This window comes from Anas acuta, chromosome 8 (genome assembly GCF_963932015.1).
Source record: "Anas acuta chromosome 8, bAnaAcu1.1, whole genome shotgun sequence".
Classification (NCBI taxonomy): domain Eukaryota; kingdom Metazoa; phylum Chordata; class Aves; order Anseriformes; family Anatidae; genus Anas; species Anas acuta.
In genome coordinates, this window is record NC_088986.1 from 11,179,528 (window position 1) to 11,205,122 (window position 25,595).

Genomic DNA, 25,595 nt, shown 5'->3' on the forward strand with positions numbered 1-25,595 from the left:
TGGATTGGGCAGTTCTGGCTTCGATGGTGGGGGTGTAGACTCCTACCCCCAGCTCAGAGCGGGCACCCAGCCGGAACTTATACAGCGTGTCTGGTTTGAGACCTTCCACAGCGTACGACGAGGTTGGGTCAAACTCCACCTTTTGCTGGCAAATGAAGGGAAACACAAGTTATTTGGTGTAGCTGGAGAAGAGAGAAAAGCTGGTGCTCAGCTCCAACATTCCTCCCAACACGTGGTATTTGCCTGTGAAATAGCGAAGCCCTCATCCCCAAGCAGTCAAGACCTCCAATGCACCTGAACAGCGCTGACTGAAGGCTGGTTTTGCTGACACTTCACCTGGCAGACACTTATTTTTGGTAGCTTTCATGCCATTATAAAACCCAGGGGGAGAAGAGGACCATGGGACACTGCGATGCTGCCACAGCACAATGCTCACTGTGGTGCCCTGATGCCAGTGCTAATTCTGATACGTGTAGAGCTGAACTTCTAGTGATGTGTCAGTAAATGAGGAAGGCCTCTCTCTAGGCCAGCCTCAATCTGCTCCTGAAGTGCTCTGGAGAGTCTAGGAGCTACAGACAGATTTTGAAGGCCATTTCAGACCCATGTGGAAGCATTTAAAGACACCAGCAGTACAGATGCATCAGGGATGGTGCCATTGCATTCTGGAGCCTTTCCAGTCCCAAGCTACTACCAGCTACCTTGCTGGAATCAACACTCACTGCTGAGGTCACTTACACAGGAGCCAGACGGAGATTGCTGGACCCCATCACATGCCCGCGGGACAGAAGACACATGGTGAAGGAAGAGTCCTGTTGTCAGCCCAGCTCAAGCAGAGCCCCTTCTGAAGCTGCTGAATGTCTGGCTCTAAGTGCTGCTGAAGCAGAGATACTCACCTGAACGCCATCCTCTCCTTCCCAGTAGAGCAGCTCGTATTTGGTAATGCGTTCCTGAGAGGCGGGCAGCCAGGTCAGCAGGATGCGGGTGTCAGACTCTGCCTCTGCCTGGAAGTCAGCTGGCTGGGCAGGAACTGAGGACCAAACACATGGTTAGTGCCAGGAGGCAGATGCAGGGAGAAGAGTCTCATGGCTTTGCAGAATCCATGCTTCACCTTGGGAGGATCCTCACGCCTTCCTTCTGGACCCTCCCTTCTTCCCTCTCACCAGTACGGGGCTCTTGGAATACCCTAGCCAGCAAGCAAGCACCTCTGGGACCCAGCAGGTGATTATGGGACTCATGCTTACTTCCAGACCCCGACTACATCACAGCTCCGTACTTCCACGCGTGTACTCAAACCCTGGCAAGGCTGCATAGGTGCCAACATACAAATCCAGGGCCTTGTGTGACATTTTTAGCCATCACAGCCCAGACAAAACAGCAGGCTGCGTTACTTGCACAGAGATCGATCCTAGTTCCCTGGTGCAAGCTGACAGCTTAAATCTGCTGGCTGTGGGGTGGGGATGCCACTTGGGCACACCATCATTTCAGCACCGAGTGCAGCTGTGACACCTGGTACAGAGCAGACACACAGCCGAGCTGCACAGCACTGGGGCAGGGCACGGGGGCACGGCACCTCACTCCATACGTACCCCCTTGCTGCGTTTTGACCTGGATGATGTCCGAGGGGGGCCCGTCGCCCACCGAAGTGAAGGCCAGGACACGGATGCTGTATGTGGTCCCTGTGATGAGGCTCCCCACGGTGGTGAGATGGCTGTCGTCGGTGTTGTGCTTCTGCCACATGCTCAAAGGCAGATGCGGGTCGGTGGTGTAGTAAACGCGGTACCCTCGGATCTGTCCGTTCGGCTCCTCCGGCTGCTCCCACTGGACCAGCATGGTGCTGGCGCTCAGCATCCGCGCCTGGACTTTGAGGGGGGGACTTGAAGGAGCCTGCTCTCCTGTCCGGGCCTCCACCAGCTCGCTGGGGGGACCCCTGCCAATGTTATTGACTGCAATCACCCGGAACTCGTACTCCGAGAAGGGGCTGAGCCCACCTATGCTATAGCGGGTCGTTGCCACACCGTCCACCTCCTGGAACTGACCCTCCAAGGACTTGGACTTGTACTGGATGACATAATATGAAATGGGGTCGGAGTTGCCCGAATCCCAGGTGAGGGTCACGCTGGTAGCTGTCGTTTCAGTCACTAATGGCTCCGTTGGAGGTTTTGGCAGCGCTGCAATTGGAAGGCAGAGAGGTGCGATTTAAATAATTCAGTCAGCTCAAACCCTGCAATGTGCACGGGGATAAAAATGGAGCTGCCACCTCCCATTAACATTCTTCTTTAAAAGGCAGAAATCATTTCATACTCTAGAACATGCATTTTTATATTACCATATATTGCTTGAAGTGGTTCTTAATGGAAGGATAAACAGAGCAATCATGTTATTAGACGTGCTTGACGCACTTACCAGCAGCAGGCTAAATAAAGGTAATTCAACGGGGATGCAGGAATGTTTCTGTCATGGGGGTTCAGCTGGCAGTAGGAAGGTGCTTGCTGGGCTGGGCTGGCCCGGCCCCAGCAGCCGGGTTTACAGCTGATTTACAAAGGGATACAGGAAAGCAATCGGAGCACTGCAAGTCATCTGGAGCTAACGCCCCTGCTTCCAGAGGCAGCACCCTAGGCCCCGGGGAGTTCATGGACAGTGCTGTTAGATGGGTTGATGGGGGAATGCCTTGCGAGTATTACAGTGCATGCAGGAGGGATACAGCCAGAGAAATTACCAACTTTCACATCGACTATTTCACTGGGTGGTGTGTCAAACTGCAACCAGACGACAAACTGTTACACAAGAACTCTGTGACACTGACATCTCTGAAGTGTTAATGAGAACGTAGCTACTGCAAGCAAACATTTCCAGATTTGCCATTTTACCAAAAGAACAAAGAAAGAGAGTACGCATGAGAGAGATCTGCAGAGTACACAAACACGTTAAGACAATGAGTGAATTTAAGTCTAAAGTAAGTTTAAACCTCCTACGAACCACTCTAGTTAAAGTCATTAGTGCCTTGTAATGCAGCTGTGCATGAGGTGGGAATAGGAAAAATGCTCAGCCCAAAATCAAGGTTCCCAAGTACTTCGTTCTTCTGAGCTATCCAGAGAGAAGGTGCAGACAAGACAGAAACCAGGAGGAAGGCAAGGGACTGAAGTCCTGGGGTGGCAGCGGACACCACGCCAGCAGGAGGGGGAGCGAGGCAGAGCCTTCCCAGGACCAAGGGGGTAAATACCAGGACCCATCAGTGCAGTGGAGCAGCCCTGCTTCCCCTCCACACCCAAACCACCTCCCCATCCTGCCCCTTTCTCCTGCACACCCTCGGGTAGGTACTACAACCGAGGCAACCCCTTTCCTCTGTAAGAAAACAGGTACCACGCAGCAGGCACTGTGAGCGAAGGGAGCGGTGTGTGGCTGAGGTTAAAAGCAGCCTCTGCCTAGCACCAGGGAAAGGAGAATTTGCTGTTAATCACCAGGTCAGAGGGGGCTAAGTCTCAGATCTGTGATTTGTTCAAGCAGGGACTCGGTGCTAAAGGTGGCCACAGTGCACGAGGCGGCCTGTGAGACCAGGCAGACTCCAAGGATGACATATCTGTGAAAATCCGAGCTACAAATCAGCTGCAAGGAGAAGAGGAGAGGGACAGTGTGAGCCTGCTTGGCCCTCGATGGGAAAGGCAGGACACGTACTTCAGCCTCCCAGGAGGGAGCTGTCTGGGCGGGCTGCCCCGTCCCCAGCAGTCAGCAATCAGCAGTAACACTCCCTTTTGGGCAAAGCTACCTGTGAGACAGCGGCAGGAGGACAGCAACAGAACAGGAAGAGAGGGAAAGAGGCAGAGCAGTAAGGAAAGAAAGAAAGAAGAGGTTGTGGGTTTGGGAACTTCCCTTGCAAGGTGGAAAAGTCACAGGAGAATGCAGTCAGTTGGCTGCACCCAAAACACTCTGGGGTAGGTCTACACCTTTGAAACCCACGCAGGAGGATCACAAGGAATAACTCCTTACCTTTGACAGTGATCTGGGCCGTGGCTTCAATCATGCCAAGGGAGGAGATGGCCACGCAGGTGTAGTTGGCAGACTGCATGATGTTGTTGAGCTCCAGGACGTTCCTGCCGACGGGCATCTCGTCTTCTTTGGTCAGCTCCTCCACGCCAGCCATCCACTTCACGTAGGGCATTGGAGCACCTACTGCCACGCACGTCAGGTTCACGCTCCCCCCTGGCATCACCTCGTGGTTGCTCGGAGGGATCGAGAATCGAGGAGCAACACGGCGCACTGAAACAAGGAGGAGACAGCTAGTAGGGGGACAGAAGCAGCAGCGAGCACTCAGTTGCACTGCAGGGGGACGCGAGGGGGCTTCGACAGCTTTGCCTTTCTATCCCTTGGGACGGATAAAACGAAGCACAGAAGCTGTTCGCTGCTTTGCCAAATTGTGCACACTTTTCTCTCCTTCCTTAGCCACTGGCGTCTTATTAGAAGAACTCATTAAGGAATGGCTCAGTCCATTCCCTCCAAACATAGTCTTTTAAAATCATATTACTAACATGAAACGTTTCTCCATTTAAATTACATCCCCCTAATTAGACAGCATGCACAAATGCCAGTCACACAATCTCTCTGTGCAGGGCCTACTGAAGCTCTGCAAAACAGAATTACCTGCTCAATTTATTAGCTCTAGAGTAAAGCAACCTGTCCCCTAAACCTCGCAGGGTTTGGGCAGGGGCAGCAGAAGGCTTTCTTTCTGAATTAGCACACGTGTGCTGCTAAATAAAATATAATTCCTTTCAAAATGTAACTCAGGTTCTACATTGGCTCAGAAAAAAATAGTCACCAGAGCTGCATGACATTGTCAGGGCCTGAACAGATCACCTTGCTGGGCAGGAGAGAACTAATCCTGACAGATGTGAGATCATATCCATCTTGACAGGAGAGTGCGGGGCTGGCAGAACCCTCCCCACCTTCGTGGCAGCACTTTGGGAGATGTATTCCTCCTTATTTCATTGCACAGCTTCTCTTCATATCAATCCCTCGCTAGGTATTTCATTCAAGACTTATTTGTAAGCAACTCTCAGCTACAATAAAGCTCTAAAGCTGCCTGCCATATGCATTCCCGTCAGGAAAACGACACTGAGAAATGAGGCCCCTTCTTCAGGGTTAGTGTTATGGGCCTATTTAAGCAAGGGTAGAGAAACAACTGTGCTCGGTAAATCTTTGTCTCCTCTGGGCAAGCTCATTTTAGTCTGTAGTTGAAAAGGGAAACTGCCCGAACGTGTCCTGCCCAGCAGCCCTGCTCTGCTCTAGCCTCCTCCACTGGAGGGGTGGCCCAGAGCATCGGTGGCTCTCACCCGGCTGGCACCCGAGGAGCCCTTCCCTGCCCTGACACCCCTCCAACGGGGCTGGTGGAGCTCTGGGGAAGGCGGATATGGGGCAGGAGCCTGAGCGGGGCCTGCTCACGAGGTGCCGTGGGCATCACCAGCCTGGGGGCTGCGCCGGCCCCGCCGCTTCCCCATGGCCGGCGCGGGTGCTGCCCCCCGGCGAGCCGCGGAGGTGGCGGTGCTGCTCGCCCAGCTGGCTGTCCCCAGACCAAACCTAGCGCTGCCTTTGATGAGTCATCCCCCAAGCAACAGGCTTGCAGAAATAGACTGAAGACGGAAGCCCCCGCGCTAGCATCTACAACAGCGCTGAGGCTTCGTGATAAATGAGACAATGCTGTCAACATCGCGTGTGTACTACACGTCGTCTCGGTGACAAAACAGGGCTCATTAGCTCCTTACCAGGCAGGGGAAGGATACTGGCTTTTCTTTTCTTTTTTTAATGTCTATATCCAAAGTCTTGCTGGTTGTTTCTTTTAATCAATTATTAAATCTGAAATCAATAGCTACATGAGCGATCGCCAGTGAGGCGTTACCTGACTGACGGGGCAGCGCTCCCCAACCGAGACACAACTCAAAGTGTACTCAAGCGCTACGCGGTCATGAGAATACGGAGTTAACCTGATGGACATGGCAATGGTTTCACATGATGGTGTACTTCCAACCAAAGCAACCCAGCACCCTTCATTAAACGTCAGCTTTCGTTTTCCGATGCACATGGCGTCGAATTATTTCAGCTGTTCAAATTCCGTCCCCATCCAAGGACCAAAACCACCCACCCACATTGCATTAAAATAAATTAAAAAAAAAAAAAAGAGCAAAACCTGGAGGACAAAGCCAGAGGTGTGCACAGAGCACTCATGCACATGCACCAGGCAAACAGGCCGGCAGGCACTGGAGGCCACAAGAGTCAGGGAGCAAGCGGTGCTGGGGCCGAGCAGCGAGCGGGACGGCGCACAGTGACTCGGTGCGAGCTGAGGACAGAGGACGGAGGCCATGCAGGAGGGTCGGAGCCCAGCATGCACCCAAACCTGTGAGACCAGAGGCAGCACGCCCCACACTGGCTCTCAGGACCCTCCTGGGGACACGCCGAGCCCCGTCAGTGCCCTGTCCCCCTCGATGTGTCCTGCAGAAGCGGCGCCTGCCCAGGCAGCTGGCACCGAGCCGGGGCCAGCTCTCACCTCGGGAGGTGGGAGAGGGTCAGGGCAAGGCTTTTGTTGAGCAATCTGGCCTGGACGAGCCCTGGCAGGAGCATGTGCAGAGGAAAGGACGGGCTCCACCAGCCTCCTGTCCTCACGGGGGGATGAGTGGCAGCTTCTCGTCCCAGCCAGCACGGAGGGAGAAGGGGAGCTGCTGTCAGTTAGCATTAGCGAGAGCTGGCAGAGATCTCACAGCAGCTTGCAGAGCACCATCAACACATTCCTCGGGCTCAAGCCAGCGCTTTAAGTCTCTTGCTTTCCTAGCATAGGAGCCTGGTAATAATTTAAATCAGTGTAACCCCTCAAACAGCAGCATTCTTCAGAAGATCTGCCCAATTTACAAGTCAAATCTATGGGCTAGCACAGCCCACGATGCTACATTAACTGCTTCAGAAAATTTTGTTGTTCTTCATTTATTGCAGCAATGAAATTTCCCTTTTTATTATAATTTTCTTGACAAGAATTTGCAATTTTTTTTTTTTTTAAATCTTCTTTTTGGATAAAGATCTGAGGAGGTGGTTGGGAGGTTTTGCAAGAACAGCACAGGGAAAATTACTGTGAATATTAAAATCATTCCGATGGACAATAGCAGAATTCAGAGGTTTAGTTAAACCAGCAGAGTGTCAAAAATGAGATTCATCGCCGTCCACTCCAAGACCAGGCAGCGTTAAGGGCTCTGTGCTGTGCACTGCTCAGAGACTGGGCCCTGGGAAGCGAAGTGCAACTCTGGGGCGTGAGCAGCACCGCGCAGCCCGAGCCTGTGCCCTGATCCCACAGGACAGGGAGGAAGGGTGGTGGGGAGATGGGGGCACCGCCGGGGGGAGGGAGGGGAGCAGGCAACAGGACAGCCCCGCAGGTTGAGATTGAATCACGTTAATAATTCAGCATGCATTAACATGCACATTCCTTGCCTGGAGAGCAAAGAGCGAGAATCGATTGCCCGGCTCCTTCCACCAGGAGCGGCTGCGTCCTCAGGTCTCAGGTTCCCTCTGAGGGTGACGTTACCCCCTGGGGAACCGGGAACCTCCTCCCTGCTGCTCTCTGCAAGGGGTGGTGGCTCTGAGCTCTGGGCATTAAAGCTTTCAAGGCTCACAGGCCCGTGCTGTCAGCCCCTCTTTAGCATGCTGAGGCCCTGCTGGCGACACGACGGCACCAGGGGGACATGCCCGTGCTCCCGAGACCCTGACGTGCTGCTGGGGCAGGGGAAACCCGGCTGCTTCTCCCTGCTGGCTGTCTCGGCCGCAGCACAGCTGGGCAAACGGCAGTGCTACCACCCCTCCCTCCAGCCGGCAGCGATGCGGGACCTCTTCTTTCCTCACCCTAGGCGCACTTCTGCCTTGCCCCAAACCTGCTGCCCTCCTCAGCACCGCCGCCTCCGAGCTGGAAGGGGCTCGTTCGGGAGCTCTCCTCGAACACGCTCATCAGTCTGCACGGTTTACTCATCTGTAGACACCTTTCATCTCTCCCTAGCGCTATCATTTCAAGGGAGGACTTCAAATGGAAAGTCAGTTGCTGGTGTCTCACAATCTATTGACAGAATCAACAGCAGGAGAGGAAAAATTGGAACCAGAAAAAATGCATTTACAGTCTAATCTTGTGCTCAAACAATGCTGTACTATTTATGCTTCCAATGCATCCTTGAGTGCTGACATTTTATAGACAATTTCCAAAACAGGGCCTTGCCATTTTTGGATTATATTTCAGCTATAACTTTTAGGTCTAATTATTTGCGCTGACAACCACATATAAAAGAGGATATATCATTACAGTGGTGCAGCACTGGAGACACATCAGCATTCAGCATACTGACATACTAATAGCAAAGTAAGGGAGAGCGAGATTGTGGAGCTATGCAATTTGCATTCACTCTCTGAAATTTCTCTGATGAAAATAACACAACATTAAGGAGGAGAATAAGAGAAAAGATCCACTGTATCAAGATAAAATAACTCGTTAATAAATAACCTTGTAGCAGTCACAGAGCAATAATTAAATGCATGGGTGAGCAGTACACAGTTTTAAGTAAAGCTGGAAAAACGTAAGATGTAATTATCAGTGCCAAACAAATTATAAGCACGGCAAATCCCATTGGAATATTTAGAAACTAATTTCTGGCTTCACATTAAATATTTGTATACGTGGGTATTTTTGGTGGGGTGGGGAGGAGGGGTCGGCAGAAAGAATGAGAAATTATCCGCTCCCGCTGGCTTCTATCCATTCTCGGCTGCCTCCCCTCAGCTAAGCCATGCGGCTAAAACGTTTAAGTGCCCTGTCAAAGGTTTGCTCTCCAGAGGTGCCCGAGCCATCACAGCGGTGCTCCAAATTCACTGAAATCTGGGAAGCTTTGGGCCTCGGCTTTAATTTCGTCTCTTTTCTTCCCTGTTCTCATTTTCCATCATTGTCTTGGGCTCAGGTAATTTTATCCTCTATGAAATCTATTTTTAGAGGGTAAACAACCCGGGCCCCGTGTCTCAGTACAATCTAAATGAGAGCACGTTCCGGGGAGAGAAACGGGAGCGAAGTCACTGTACTGGAACAACTGCTATGACAACTTGTTAAAACTTGTTCCAGCGATGATTGTAAGATCAACTCACGCAGCTGCCTGATGGCACGTGCAGAGGAGCCGGGGTCTCTTCCCCGTGCCACCCGGGAGCAGCTCCAGGCCCCGGGGGCACTGCGAGCATCCCTCTGCCCCGCGCAGTGCTGCTTGGTGGGGGAGTCAGCTCTGGAAACCAGCTCAGGACTTCTGCCAAAAACACCAGCCTCCAGCGAGCTCTGGAGCTAGATTTAATTTAAAAGCAGCACTTGCCTTTCACTAGTGTCCTTTAGTCACCTCTGGTTTGCTCTCTCTGAGCAGGGCAAAGGGTGACCTGGGGTTTGTGGAGCTCCTGTGCATGCCACCATGGGCATCCCTGCGCCATCTGAGGAAAAGCTGAGGCCTCCACCAGTGCTCCCTGCTCTCCTGCCAGGGAAATCAAGGCCCAACCCCAAGGAAGAGAGGGGAGGCAACCCTGCCTGTGCCCTTCTCATGCAAAGAGCCCTTGTCCAGCACAGAGAAGTGGCTGCCACCAGCGTGGGGCCAGCTGAGGAACAGGAAAGGTGCCATCAGCATGGCCAGCTGCCCCAAGCCTTGATCACACTAGAGAAAGTATTAAAACTACAGGAGGTACCCGCTCTCCCTAGCAGCTCACCAGGGGGCTGGAGATCTCTCATCCCTGCTTCCCAAGACCGCTTTTGAGCTCTGGCCAGCAAGCAGCAGCAGCAGTTCAGAGGTGTTGGACTGGCACCTAGCACAGGCTGGAGGAGGACCCCATGTAGAGCAGCATGCACTCCTTCCCACCCCACTGCTGAATAAAACCATCCTGGCTGGTATTTGCATGCAAAATGCATTCTGTACATTTCATACCTCAAGCGACACAGACATGCAAGCAAAGTATCAATGCCATCAGCAGAGTCACAGCAAACAGTAAGCAGATTTCATCAGGCACACTTTGGCCGTGCCTGGAAGGGAGCCAGAGTCTGCAGGGCCCCCTCCCCTTTGGGGGATGGCTCTCCTCTCCCTACTGGAAAAGTCCCATCTGACGTGGCGTACTGTAGATGGATAAGAAGTGAAAAGGACCAACCTTCTCGCTGATCTGAGAGATGAAAGTTTGTTTTGTTTGATGGCAGAGTGCGATGAAGATGAGGAGGGAATAAAAAAAGACAAGGAAAAACACAGAGAGTAAAAACAGGCCAAGCTTCATCTGTCCGCACACCACTGAAACGACAAGACAAGACTACAGAGGTCAGCCAGGACTCCCCACCGTGCACACGCAGCGCTCCGTGCCGGGGCCAGGAGCACGCCACTCTCGCACCGCTCTGGCCCGGGGCAGGGCCAGCCCCAGGGGACCCGGGCGTACTCACATGAGGGAGCTTCGGGGCGGCCCCGCGCCGGGCCAGGTGCTGGGAGCACAGACACCTGCACGACACACACAGCAAGGCACTGCAGCCAGCACACGGACGGACACGCTCCCACGCACCCATTCCAGCTATAAAGGTGATGGCAAAGGCACTTGAAACCCATTGGCCACACACTGGGAAGCATATACATGTAGGTCCGAATTTTAGCGAGTATGAAAGAAATGCTCCAAGTGGCGGATGGAAAGTCTTCGAGCATGAAGAGCGGCTCCCCCTCTCCAAAGAAAGAGCTAAAGGTGGCAGAGAGGCATTAGGCAAGTGACAGACATGCACGGTCTCAGCTGGGCTCAGTTTCGGGAGAGCCTTATTGGTACCCTGTGCTGTGAGTGAGAGGAGGACAAGAAATCAGGACAAAAACACCCAGAGGGAATTGAGCAGGTCCCCGTTTTTGTTCCTGCGGGAGAGACAGTAGAAGGTTAGTTGCATTTTCCTTACAGACAAAGGAGATCTTATTTCTCTAGCGGGAGTGACCTCACTCCAGCTACAGATCTGTGGCGGATCAGCTGTAATCGAAGCCTCGCCGAGAGAATACCGAAGTGGATCTGATAGTCAAAGGCTGCTTATGAGTCACATTTTTGAGGGGAGAGGGAGAAGGTGGGGGGAGGAATTTGCTTTCCATCAGAAACACTGCGAATTAGAGAACAGCGTGTGGCATTGTACAGTGCGGCGTACAGGCAGCCATTTCCAGTGATTAGAGGACAGGATTTTAACCAACACTGACATTGTACAGAGCCGGCAGCAAACTGCCAATAACAGCTACAACTACGGCCTGTGAAGTGTAACGGAGCTTGGAAGAGAACAGCAAAACAGTTGTTTTCATTTCTTCACTTCACCTGGCGCCAGGGGACCAGCACCAGCCAACTTGGAGCTTAACCGGTGCGCGAGCGAGGGCCAACGCCACTGAGGGCCCCACTTGGGTGTCCTTGAAACGCACAGCCATGGATTAACACAGTCCTAGAGGAGGGCCTGGGTTTCCTCTGGGATAGAGGAATCACCTTCTGGTCCACAAAACATCAATGTAAGGCAACTTTCCATCCTGTGACCCTGTGGTGGGAGGGAACCTCTGCATTGCTGCTCCCAAGCCACCCCCGTATCCCTTTAGTTCCTGGAGCGTATCGCATCTGCACGGCCTCAGCAGACAGCAAGGGGCTTTGGACTGCTGCTCAGCCCTTCCCAGCAGGGAGGATTTGCTCCCTGTCCCTGCTCAGGAAGAGCCATGCTCCTGGCAAGCAGAAGCAACCCCAAGCGGCTGCATTTCTGGGGAACATTTGAACACAGACCCCAGCTCCCGCAAACCGGGGCTGCGCGACTGAAGGGCAAGAGCCCGGCCAAGGGCGTGAGCCCAAGGAACGATGCCCCAACAGCTACGGGACCACCCGGCCCTGCTGCAGAAGCCGAGAAGGGTCGGTGTCCCCCAGGCATGCCAAGGGTGCTGCTACGGCTGTGGGACGGGCGGTGGCACTGCTCTGGGAGCCTGCTGGGGACTGCCCTGCGTCAGGAGGCAGCGGTGGCTGTCCCGGGGTGTTGACACTTCAGATTAGAGCTGGGAAGGTGAGGAGGCACATGTGAAACAGGCTAATTCAAACAGATTACGTTCTGGTCTGTCAAACAGGAACAAGTTTGGGGCCTGCTATTCGTCACTAATTGCTGGATTATCTCTTAATCTTTAATTATATTAGCAGTTTATGGGGAATAAAAGCCAGCAGCAGGGCATTTTGGAACAGCTTTAACGAGAGAGGGAACACCTGGGCAGAAAGTTCTCGGTCTTTTCCCTTGACTTAATGCTTAAACAGCTGCTGCTTTATCTCAGATAAACCTGATAAATGGTAAATTGAAAGTTTCATCTCCTTACAGATCCCATTCACATTCCCCCTTATCTCCAGTTCTCTATCCATGTCACTCCTAGGCTGAGAGGCACGCTTTACCATTATTTTTTTTTCATAACAAAGGACCCTGAGCAATGACAGCGAGTGACACCTGTCCCCCCACAACCACCGGGGGCTTTAAGGCTGGTGTTACCCCGTGCCCCCTCGCAGAACACCACACATCACCCTGTCCCCATGAACTCGGGCTGCTTGTCCCGTAACTCCAACACACCAGTCTATGTGCAAGACAACGCAAAGTCACAGCCGAAATGCCAGCAGAGGACAGCCAAGCCCAGAAGGCAAAACCAGGCGTCCCTTTTGAGAGCCAGGTTGAAACAGCAAAGAGCGAGGCCGTATCAGAGATGTGTCTGCCAGGCCGGAGTGTCGGATGGCTCCAGCTCTGCAGACAGAAATTCCCATGCTGATTGAGTTTGGCTTTTACCCTGCCGCAGACACGCTCGTCTTCTGCAGCAGCAGCAGTGCTCTACCCACAGCAGCTCGTTGCAGGAAGGATGAGCTTGGGTTTACGGGAGGCGCTGCTTTTGTGTTGGGCTTTGGCTCCCTGAGCCAAGGCAGGGGGCTGTCGCCGGGATGCGAATGCACAAGTCAGAGTTTGGATCACGAGGCCAAACAAAGCAATGGATTTCTAAAGCTTTTCAGGGTGGGAAGCTGATACTTTCCTGAAAGCAACAAGAAAGTTCATTATCCCAATTGGCTCTGCAATTCTGCCGGGAACTGGCAGCATCTGCCCTGTGCTGAAAACCCGTGGGTGTTACGCACGGCACTAATCTAAAGGCAGACCCAGACATTTTGGAATCCAAAAGACACAGAGGTTAACAAAAACCCAGAGGGGGACGAACCTGTTCCTGCTTATCTCCAAAAGCACATCTTGCGTCTCAAGGACTCCACATAAATCAAATTTTATTTTTTTACAGCTTTCAGAGGTACAGGGGAACAAAAGGACAGATTGTCTTTTTTACGCCAGATTACATGAGAATAAGACAACCTCCCATTATAGGCGCTGAACAATGTGCTCATGCCACACTGATGAGTATATTCCATCCTCGAGACAGACAGGATGCTCGGGCTGCCCAGCCATCGCTTCCCATTCAGAGTGCACACACACGCACGCATGAATTCAATTAAGAGCGGAAAATCTCAGAGCTCCAGAGATGGATTTCCTAACCCTTTGTGCAAGGGGATGTGAAAGGGGAGGGAATGGACACTTAGTCGGCACAGATACGCAGGCCTAATTGTTCCGCAGATGTCTGTGCAGGTCGTGTGGGGAGGAGGGGGAAATGGGTTTCCAAGTCCACTTCTTTGTTGCTCTGCCGTGCACTGAGCCAGCAGCCAACCTCGTTCTGTTTTCCATAAAGGTCATTTTACAAATAATCAGGCTTGAGCCTTGCATTGTACTTTTAACTGCCAAAGGACTTTGCAGGGAATAAAACTGTTAAGCTTATTTAGTTGAGTTCTATAAAGCACACTGAAATCTTCAGATGAAAAGTGCTAGGAGAAGGGCAGAGAACTATTATTTATTAAACACTGATCATTATAATTACCATGGCATAGCAAAGTGCTCATAGAAAACACCGACGGTGCACACGTTTCTCCCCTGCAATAAAAACATGACAAAAATATCCACTGGAATAGGTGGGGAAAAGGAGAAGTGGCAGAAGCCTCTGCCTGGCTCTCCTGCTCTGAAGCCAGCCAGCTCCAGCCCAAGGGGCACAGAGTCCCAGCAGCAAACGTCTGCTGGTGCTGAGCTGCTCTGGCTGCACACCTGGCTGCATTCCCCACGAGGCTGCTTACAGCTAGCTAATGTGCATCTGACCCAACTACAGTTGCTCTGGCGTGGGTTATAGCAATAGTTTCAGCATGGAGCAGTGCCCTGGGGCAAAAGAACTGGAGTTAAAAATACTGAAATCCCATAAAAAGGAATGCACTTGCTTCATCAAGGGGTCACTGCTCTGTGTTGCATCGCTCTGTTGTAGCACCAGCTTGAGGTCAGGACTGCACCGAGTGTGTATAGGGAGATCACGGCCCCGCAGACCCACAGCCCCTCCCAGCCACACACCAGCAGCTGAGGGGTAGTTGCTCTGTGACCTCTATCACGGGCTGTTTTCGCTTCTTCTGATGGTGCAGGGCAGACATCTGAAGCAGCAGTCTGGGTCATCTGCTCCGATTCAAGTGCCTGTTCGTGCTCCCTGTCATCCAGGCGTCTCCCTCACCAGCCTCCGCAGTCACTGCTCGCCGTTGCTGACTGCCAGCCCCCGGGCACCAGCAGTGCCCCTCTCTGGACAAGAACTGTCACCCCTCAGCCCTGACGAGAGGCAGGTTTGCCGGAGCACACTGCCAGAAGTGAGCAGGGTTGTTAAGAAACACGCTCCCCGTTACCTAGCTGCTTCTCAGGCATCTCCAGCTCTGGTCGCTGAGTGTCTGACCACCACTCTCAGCTTCTGTTCTTCTGGCAACACCCTCAAGCTTTGACTGCTGTTGCTATTTTAGCTGCTTTAATATTACATAAGCACAAAATGTCCTTTTTAAAGGCTTCAAGTCTTGTTGCTCCAGGCCGGTGTCAGTCATTCGGAATTATTATTTGCACAAGGTCCTCACTGCAGCAAGCGTCGTAGAGCTGCGAGTGGCCATCTCGGCCAGTTCCCTCCACATCTGAGCCGAGGCTGACACCGAGACCCCTGGTGTAAAACCCTGCGGAGGCCAGAGAATCGCTGCTGGAGACAGAGCTACAGTCCTCATTTCATCTTGGGTGACAGCACCTTAGTGAGACTTGGCAAATGAAACTCCAGACTCCAAGCAAGTTTCCTTGCTGCCACATGAAATGCTAGCTTGGCCTTTCAAAGGGCAGACTGAGAAAGCAGATTTTTGCAGTAAAACCATTTCTATTTACTGCAGTCTGATTTACTTGTCTGTGATTTAGGCACAGAGGAGACACTTCAGTTTTAAATGGTCTTTCTTTAAAGCAGCTGTGCACATGCAGTCCAAGCAGCCTTTTGGGCAAGGGAATTCACTGCACTTGTCCCATGGGGCCATGCCTTGCAGGCTTGAAAAGCAGCACCTAAGAAGTGAAAACTGGGCAGCATTTAACAGAAGTATGCAGTTACTACTCCAAAAACGACTATTCCAATAACACTGGTACTGCTGACTGCCATAAGCAGCGCTGGGGAAAACAGCCAGTGAACTCCACCGTGTTTTTATAAGGATATGCTTGCACAGTCCTCCAGCTCATCTCCTTTATTGAAAAAATAATGCCACGGGTCGAGAAAGAGAAGGGCAGGAAAAACCTTTCATACAGGGAAAGAGTCAAATAACAGTGCCTTTACTGAGGGCAGTACCACACAGGTCACTGTCTTCACAGGTATGTCACAGGACCAGACTACGAGCTGAAAATGTTCATCTTTGTGCAGATGTCCCTGAAGCTGTAGGCAAATGAAGAGTGAAATGTATTCATAAAAACCCAATGGCCTAGGTGAATCAGTGGCATTATACTTTACTCCCAGTGAGCACGACGAAATGAAACTACCTTTTTTTTCATGCTAGGTCCAATCTCTTTTCTACTCTTAAATCAATTTCTTGTAGGTCTTGAATCAACTTCTTGGATTTTTGCTGCTAAATTAGACAGTAAGCTCTCTGGATTAGAGGAATCATATCTTCCATACGTTTCTATTCCCCTCCCTTCTCCCTGCAGCACCATCAGGTCCCAAATCTAATCACTGTTACAAGAACAATACCTTGGTACATGCGACCATGGACCATGGCTGGATGAGTGCTCCTTTGTAGGGGGAACGACAACACCCGCAGCAGCACTGGTGGGATGGGAACACGGCACCGTGCCCTCCTGGAATCTGCTGTGCCCCAGATAGCCACCACATCCCTGCAGGCTCTCTGCTCTTGGTTTTGCTCTGTCCTTGCTCCTCCAGTGGTACGGGTGTTTCCTAGAGCCCTGTGTGCACGGAGGGCAGAGGAGGGCAGCAGGAGGCAGCCCGCTCCCCGCGCTGCGCCCTGGTCCCATCGCGGCTCTGCAGCAGCAGGCAGATAGACCTGTCAGTCCAGGAGCAGAAGGCTTACGAGGGTTGCTTTCCAGCACACTTAGTAAGATGAAAATAATAGCTTCAAGGAAAATGCATCCATTTTCCTTTACAAATCCCTGGTGTGGAAATGTTTTAACTTTTAATGAAGTCCATCTGTGCAGAAGTGCTGGCTCTGAAGGATTCGCAGAGACAAGGCACCGGCGTATCCTGCTCCTTCCTCCTCCTGCTCTTTCATTGATATAGGGAGCCCTGAGCAGTGCCTGCATGCTCCTTCTCAGCCACTGCTATCTTCCTTTGTTAGTGAGAAAAGTATGATAAAGATGCTAATGAGCCTGTACCTTCTAACACAGCACACCCACAAAGGATTACCTGGGAGGCTCGGAAAGGGGAGGACATGATCAAAAACACAAGCCCCCAGAGTCAAGAAGACAAACAAACATTTGAACTGTTAAAAAAACAATAGGCTGTGAATGAGAGCAGGTACAAGCGCTCCTGAGAATTGCACGGGGTGGAAATTAGTACTGCTGCTCACAGAGCTACCGAGCAGCAGCGCTCAGCCACGCTTCCCCCAAAGCGGCAAACTTCCTGGGTATTCCCCACACTGAGGTCAATCATTACGAAACCATTATGCAGCAGTGGTGGTGCAGCCGACACACTTAATTTCAACTGTAATTTAGCATTAATTAACGTCTTCTGTAGCAAAGATGCAGGCACTTACTAAAGACCCAACCGGAAGTTACTGATCCTTCTAATGACAACACCGCGGAACAATCCCCAGAAAAAAAGACACTGGGGATTCTTTATTCTGCATCCCAGATGTGAGAAATTAAGATATTTCCATTTTTTCTCTTACTCGTTTAAGAAGTAAAGTCCTATTCTTGTTTTGACTAACTTTTTCAAGTCATTAGCTAATACAGCAGTAATATTTTCTTCATACAACATTCGCTATCAGAAACTGTAAGCGTAAGTTATAAGCATAAATACCATCTTGGACCTAGCATCCACAGCGAATTTCATACGATGGTAATTTATGGGGTATCCTGTCTTAAATATACAGCAGAGCTTTATCAGGATCACACAGGCTAGAGACTGACATTGTAAAGATTATGTGCAATAAAAAAGCTTGTTCCAAAAATTTATGTGTAAGAAAATGATGGTTAGCAGCAAGGCATATGTCTAAGAACATGCTTTCTTCAGTGAACGTCAGGATCCTCTCGCATGTGCAAACCATCTGAGGCCCATGCCTAGCCCAAAGAGGACAGATGAACCTTGCTGAGCAGGAAGTCAAGTGTAAAATTCAGTACATTCCTCAGACTTACAGGATTCACTCACTAAATAAAGAGCATTCATTAGAAAGAAACCAGAACATTGTAAGAGGAGGTTTTTCTACCTCTTGAAGTTGCTGTGCCTATTTTCAGCCACACCTCTCTAGAAAACAGAGCATTGAGAGTCTGAGCATGTCACAGGAAGCAAGTCATCCCCAAATGCTGCAGCAAAATGGCTCGGTTTCCACACAAACCTATGCAACAACAGCCAACTTGGTAGCTAGGATCCTTTCCCTCTGAGTGCAAAGGGACAATCTGGGATGAGTTTTAGTACAGCTTGCCTGAAAAATGAACTTGGAAGAATACATGGAGTTTAAAATCATCCGTAATTACATTGTGAGAGTGAAATGAGTGATTCCACTGCACAGATACAGCTTCATCTTCTGAATATGCTTAATTGGATACTTCAGTCTTCCAAAGACTCTCATAATCCAAATTAGTCTGCAAAATAAAAAAGCAGTCCCCCAGAACAAGCAAAGACGACGATGCCAGAAGCCACCTCTAGAAGCAAACACACAGCATGTGAAGAATTAATCATGATCATGTCCTCTTTCCATACTAACTAATGCATACACAGCTTTAAGGTTCTATTTTCTTTCTTCAAAACAGAGGAAGGAAGAAATGAAGATGAGATTTTATTATTAGACAGTTGATTTACTATGTGGAAATAAAATCAGGTTCTAACTTCCTAACAAACAACGATTGCGCTAGCACAAGAATTTTCTTTCTCTTCTTGGGAAAACCCATAGCTACATTTCCCAGGGGTTCCTTACCAGTGGCTCTGGTTATGCAGAGTTTCATGTGAAGCAGCATATTTTTTTCTTGCTGAAATTAATAAAAAGGGTACAGTGGGTTTAGCCCTTGCTTTTCTCCAGACTAACTCAAATACCTTTAATGTAGAAAAAGAAAACTGGCAAGAGACCGTCTTGATGTAAAATCTAGTTTTTTTGGTATGTCGAAAATAGTTTTAAATTGGCAACATAGCATAACCATTAGAAAATCACTTTAAATGAATTGCAGCTAATTTCCAGCATGTTCCCAGTGTGAGCCATTAATACCCAGGGGCTCAATCATTGATGCATATAAGATGGATTAGGACAACTCCAAAAAGCTGTTCAGTTTTTAAAGATAGGCATTCCAAAGCAGAGGCCTAAATACCAGCTCACCTACAGCTGGCTCATCAGAGCAAGACCAGTTTTATACAACTCCACCAAAGGTTAGTTTATACTAAGAGGATTAAGCACCCCTCGATCCCAATTAAAATAACTGTGACACAAAGCTAAGGAGTTCAAGGGAGAAAGGAGTTCCAATTCCGCTCATATTTCAGCATTTTACAGAACACCGTGTAAACAGCAAAAACAGATTTCCAGCAAACATGAGTCAAACCCAACGTGGATCAACGATATCCTTGAACTTCATTTGCCATTTTTGGAGCAAACGGCCGCATCACACAATCCACAAAGTGTGACCAGGGCACTAAGAGGGAACACACTCCTTTGCAGATAGCCATGGAGCTCTTTGGGCGGGAGGAGGGTGACCCCCTTGGGTGGAAGCTGCTCTTACCTCGCACATACAGGTTAGCAGGGGCAGAGTAGCGGGTTCCTGCGCTGTTGGTAGCAACACATTCATATTTGCCTTGGTCCGACTCCTCGCTGTTCTCTATTTGCAGAGCTCCTGCGCACAAACAAGATGACACAGACAATTCAGATTATGGCAAATCTGGTAATTGAACAGACAGCCTCAGAAAAGGAAGGCCATGCCCCACGCTTTTAAAGCATCTTCCTGGATAAATACATTGTGATGTTGTTCCCTGGACCCACAGGGTACCTGCATGCAGCCACAAGGTACCCGGTCTGCTGTTAGAAGCTTGTGAAATTGATTATTGTTATTTTTTTTAATGCATAGGGAACCAGTTACTGATACATTTCCAACCGCCCCAACCACTTATATTCATTGCTTCAATAAAGGCAAAAACCATACACATACACACGTATTAATTACAGCTCGGTATAGGACTCCTGTCTAATAAAAGGACCTTTAATAAGCCTTTAATCAAAACAGCTAAACACAAAGGCTGCTAACTGTAGCTGTTTGTTTCTTATCTGATGCACACAAAGCCTAGCAAATGCTCAACAAATTGCGACCTTCCTGCAGAAACTGGCAGAGCCCCATCTCTCCCACCTCGCCACCCCTCCTCCCAGCAGACATCCCCCTTTGAGAAAAAAACAGTTTGCCTTTCTCAGCTCTCACCATGTCAGGGATCTCCTTGTCTTTTCAGAGTGGATTACACTTGATATAAAATAATTAGACACTCAGTCTGAGACACCAAATAAACACAGCGATGCAATGCACCCATCTGGCAGCATGGTGCTCGCGGGAAAGCCACCCTCCCTGCATCCCAGCAGCGCTGCTCCTCCAGCCTTGGGGCAGGAATATTTGCTTGGTCCAGACCACAGGACATGACCTGATCCCATCCCTGAAACGCCAGATGCACCCGGGGCACATGAAATAATTGCAGTAAGTGCCAAAGCGCACAGAATGGCAATTTACATGGGGAACCTGTGCCGTGCTCCAAGTGAGCACCGGTCTAAGGGGCTTGTCTCTCATGTGCTCAGCCTCGTCCACCAGTGCCCAGCACCACCTCTGCGTCTTGCCTAGCGCAGATGACTGCAGATTTGCTCACAGCTGCACTCCCCTAACAGGGCCCCGTATGTAGAAGGAAAGATGGAGGTGAAGAGAGAGGCAGGATGCCCGTGACAGCACGCTGGCACGGCAGGAGCAGCCGGCCGCCGGCCAGACACCGAAGCGGCTGCTGCTCTGCCTGCTTCCCCCAGGCAGCGTGGCAGAAATTTTTAAAGTGCCTCCAAGTGCCCAGACTGTGCTGGTTAGGATTGCCTGTAAGAAGGGGACTCTGCTCACAAACCATATACCGAACTAAAAGAGAACATTAACCCCTTTGCTTGTAAGGATTTGAACTCATTTCTGCCTGCCACGGTTCAAAACGACCACTGAGAGCGGCACTGAGAATAGCTGGTGAAATTGCCTTCCCCCTTCTTGCTGGTTCAAGCTGCAGAGGTCAAACTGAGTTTTTCATATCATCAGAACAGAAGAAAAACTAATGTGAATCAACCACTGCCACCTACATTATTTAGAAGGATAAATTGAGACTGTCGCATAAGTCTATATGTCATGGGGAAAAATGAACTTCCCCGGGTTCTGCCATATAATAAAAAGATGTACAGAGCCCTCCCTATTGTTGCATTAGTGCCGGGAACGAGGCTTCAGCTAGACAGAGAGAGCTTGTTTGCAGAAATCCTTCCACCTCCTAACAAAGGAAGCTGCCAGCTTTCCTCAGCCCTGGCGCTCTCTGGACACCCACAGCCCAAAGCCTACAGAGCACTGCTGCTTAATTCAGGGAGAACATCGAATTTCTGCACGCTGCCTGGGAAAAACATCTTCAAGCAGGCAGCGGCATGACAGGCAGTGGAGCTGGAGGAAGCTTCCCAGCGCTGACAAGATACAGAGAATCAGAGAATCTAGAAATGGAAAAGCCTATTAGGTTATCTTGTGCGTCCCTGGGGGCCGGGGCGGCACTGCTCCCTGTTGTAAATGTACTTGTGCTCTGTCCAATCCCATTTTCAATGTGCCGACTGATAGGTCTTTCACCACTTCCTCGAGGAATTTATGCCACAGCCCGGTTATGCTCTCTGGCAGGATGGTTTTCCCAGAGCTCGCCACGTATTATCCCCTCCCTAATTCCCGTTCATTACTCTGTGGGTACACGAGTGCTGCAGAGTTCATTTTCCGTGCCTGCACCAGGCTGGCAAGAGTTGTTTGCTGCAAGACACTCGAACTTTAAAAATAAAAGGCGGATGTCATCACCCTGACCAAAAGCCTCTCTCAGCTTTAGCCTGCAGCCCACGTCAGCTGGCTGGGCTGCGAGCAGGGCCAGCCCCGGGTGACAGGCAGCAGCATCCACCTGGAAAAGAGCGAGACCCCGGGTGAGCGTGCCGTGGATACACCTCCTGGTACGCTCCTCCCAGCCATTTAATAGCCACCCCTGGTATTTATATCCTTTATACATATGCAATCTTGCGATCACCATACCTCTTAAATGCCAGTTAGTCATATTATTCTTTATCTCTAGGGACCTCAGCATCAGCGCTGGAGGGAGAAGAGCAAAACATAAGAGGAGGAAGAAAATGAAGGCAGAGAGGAGCGACGTTATCGCTGCCGATCAGTCGTGCAGCCAGAGCGGACCGCTCTCTGAAATCATACTACAAACATGTAATGTGTGTCAGCAACTCTACAAATGCTCAGGGACAAGGGGCAGGGGACTGAGGTTTTCTTTGGGCTGGCACAACTCTTCAAACTGTGGCATGGCAGGAGCAGGAGAGAACCCAGAAAGCAGGAGGGAAGTTAAAAGCAAACCCCTCAACTGAACCAGCAAGAAAACAGTCAATACAATGAATTACCATTAGACAAACACAAAAAGCCCATCGTGTATCTAACAGCTGGCACAAAGGGGAAGCATCACAGCACGCTGATGGCAGTCAGTGGGACTAACGGGGTTGTTTTCTTGAAGGACAGCCTACATCCAAGTGATGGATACAGGGACGTACGGCGTGTCTCGGGGTACCGAGATTTATGAACACAGGTAAGAAGCTCAGGCATTGCAGGTATTAACTGGAGACGTTAAATGCATCTGAGCCTTGGGAATAACTCCGCAAGTGTAAAATGCTCCAGGTCCTGGTTTGGTCATCCTGGAGAAAGGCAATAGCTTCACCTCCTGGAGAATTCAAGCCTAGGCTGGACAGCACAAGAGGACCCACAGACAAAAAAGGAACCAAGTCCTGAGCAACTCCTAGCTCTGAAATTCATGGAAGCTGCATCCAAAGACCCTCAACAGCATGGGGAAATCTGCTTTGACAACTGCAAAGGATTGGGAACGTGGAGACCTGATTTCTATTCCTAGCCCTGCCAACATCTCATCTTATAATCTTCCGTGCCTCTGCATACCAGGGCTAGGCAGGCTGATTTACTTTTATTCATTACTTGGGATTTATGTTGTGCAAGTTGCTGAGTAAGGTCTTGTTCACAAAGGGTGTCACAGCAGACTTCTCATCCGGACTCCATGAGTGTTCCTGTGCCAGGGCCCTTCTCATTTACCCAGCCGAATCCTGACGTGCGATCAGAGAGCACAGCTTCGGCAGGCGCATGAGGAGCAGCTACCACGAGGACACACACAGGAGTATAGGGAGGAGCAGCAGGCAGCTTGTTCGGGAGCTTGTGGGGCTGTGCACATCAGAGCAAACCTCTCCCTGCGGAGCAGCATCCGACCTCTGCTGCCTCCGAGGCCCCCGAACCATGGCAGGGCTCCGGCAGAAGAGGGGCAGCCGCTCCCCACTGTGCTGCCATATCGCGTCCATCTCGCTTGTGGCTCAGATCTGTTCCCGATAATACATCTCAGCTTATCAGATCGCTGCCAGCTCCTGAGAAAAACCCCTGGCTGCTCTCCAGTGCCAGGGAGAATGGTGACAAGGCAGAGCTTTTGGGGACTGAGGGCTGGAGGAGGCTCTGCTGACTGACAGGCATCCCTTGTAGGTCCTTCACTCAGTGCTGCTATCTCTCCACCAGTCCCTTCCCTCCTCTCTGATTTTTTTTTCTTTCTTTTTTGCTCTTTAGACTTGGGTACAGACAGCATCCCCGTTAGCGGCTCTCCAAGATACGATCTATTCAAATACACTTGTGCTCAGGCAGAACCATTAGTTGCAGTGACAGCGTTTAAAAGAAGCATTTAAGAAGTGCCCTGCGCAGAGTGGGGGAAGGCAGATCCTGATAAGGGCCACTTCTTGGCAGCACCGGGGACTGCTGCACCACGGAGAGCTTGTCGCTCCCTCCTCTAGGTGACAAAGTGAACGGGAAGGCTCTGAGCTGCCATCCAAATTGATCTCTCCGAAATGCTGCTCCACAGCTCCTCGGGAGAAGAGGACACACACATGGTGCTTGTGGGGCACTGCTGCCCTGGACCCGTTGCAGCAGGAGCAGCTCCGTTTCTCTGGCAGGGTACTCGCAGCTGGAGGCCCCCAGCTCACAGAGGCAGTGACCTTTTGCCCTGGTTATAAAATTAGACATGTGAAGAAATGCTCCCACAAGTGCCCGGGAGTCAGAGGAAGCAGGCTGCAGCCGCAGTGCTCATTTAAGGGGAGCACTCATGATGCAGGCGCTAACGAACCGAGCTACGTGACCAGGACCCTTCCTCCGGGCAGCTGGGAACAGGTACATTTTGTTCATCCTATGTGCTACAGCACGTGGCTACCCCAAACCCCTCCTGTGTCTCTCCTCCAGCTTCCTCCACAGAAACTCTGCCTGGCTTCCCACAAAACAGCATTTTTAGCCACCCTTTCAGCCCCTGGTCAGGGTCCAGATCCCTCCTCTGCTAAAAATTCCCTCCCAGAGAAGAAGAATCCTCCTAACACAATGCAGGGAGCTGGGGAGCAGGGCCAGAGCCAAGGACAGACCAGAAGAGATCTGGAAGTGTGAACACAGTGGAAAAAGGAACAGTGTGAGAGCCCCGACACCAAGGGGTTTGGGAGCTGTGAAAAGCTACAAGACACCAAAACCGTGCAAGAGTCGCTGGCAATGAAACTGAGCATTCCCATACTCACTGTTTTCGTAATTTGTAGCAGAGGCACCTCCCAGCTGTTAGCGAGGACTGCACCTCGCCTCCACTAGCCAGCAGCAGTGCCAATTATGCAAACAAGGTAACTACAAATATATTTTCATTGTTAGCGTTCATTATGCTGATTGCGCTGGGGAGGCCGGTGATTGGCATGCGAGGGGCACGTTGTGGCTGGCAGGGCTGCTGAGAAATTGCTCTCCTGTGCACTGGGGCAGCCACTGGTGGCACTCGACCACTGCCACCGCGCGGGACTGGGGCAGGGAGGGAGGAGAGGAGATCCAACGTGCTTGGCAGCACGAGGGCTCCTGTTAGACAGCGGAGCTTCAGGAGGCTCTGATCTCTCACCAGCAGGTAGAGGAGATCTCAGGGGACTCTGTGTCAGAGGGAAAGCTACAGCACTGTCAAACGCACAGAATCACCTCTGTGCGCGCTTCTAAAGGGACACGAGTCAATCTGGATCCAGAAAACAAGAAACATGGCATTACAAACACTTCCAGGCACTACACCCCACCCAACCACCCCCCTGACACCGTCTGCTCCTTCAAACATCTCTTCTTGTTTTAAATTGTTTCCCTTCTTTTTGTGTCTGAAAAAGCTCAGGAAACAGGCAAAATTCTATCACATACCAAGTGCAATCAAATGTACAAACATATGCTCAAAAAGACAGCAAAATTCTTTTAGCTCCCTCTAATCTCTCCGGATAGCTTTCCGCTCCAGCTCGCAGGGTAGCAGAGATATACTGGAGCTATATTTAAACCAGTTCACCGGGGACTGGGAAAGGTTTAGCTGCAGCTCCGCAGAAGTTGGTGCGGGTGTTTACCTGGCTTCTCCGACAGACAGCTCCTGACACCCAAGTGAGCTGATCTAAAGTTAATTCAGACAGACCTCTGTAATGCTGACGTCTATGGGGAAGAAATACTCTTATGTATAGGAACCTCAGGTTATTTCCTGCGGTGACAGAGAAGTAACAAATAAATCTGACTGCAGAGGGATAATGCCTGAGATGATGATATTTCTTTACCTCCTCATGTGCATCCGATCTAATGCCTGTTCAATCCAGCACCCACCTGAAACACAACTGTGCTTTGCTGTCTCTCAGCGCCTGGGGCAGGAAAATGCAGCCAGGTTTCACACAAGGTTGAATGAGTTCAATTCCAGAGAAATGCT

General features: G+C 50.7%; 1 protein-coding gene across 16 annotated transcripts in view; it reads right to left on the reverse strand.

Moving 5' to 3' along the window:
- Positions 1-25,595, reverse strand: part of PTPRF (protein tyrosine phosphatase receptor type F) — a 364,796-nt gene that overhangs the window by 64,002 nt on the left and 275,199 nt on the right. For all 16 annotated transcript variants that reach the window (XM_068691018.1, XM_068691015.1, XM_068691017.1 and 13 more), the window contains 5 exons: positions 19,310-19,420; positions 3,985-4,254; positions 1,587-2,168; positions 894-1,027; positions 1-145 (listed from right to left, as the gene is read on the reverse strand). In XM_068691018.1, coding sequence (XP_068547119.1) covers positions 1-145; positions 894-1,027; positions 1,587-2,168; positions 3,985-4,254; positions 19,310-19,420 — 1,242 coding nt within the window. The remainder of the gene's footprint in view (positions 146-893; positions 1,028-1,586; positions 2,169-3,984; positions 4,255-19,309; positions 19,421-25,595) is intronic.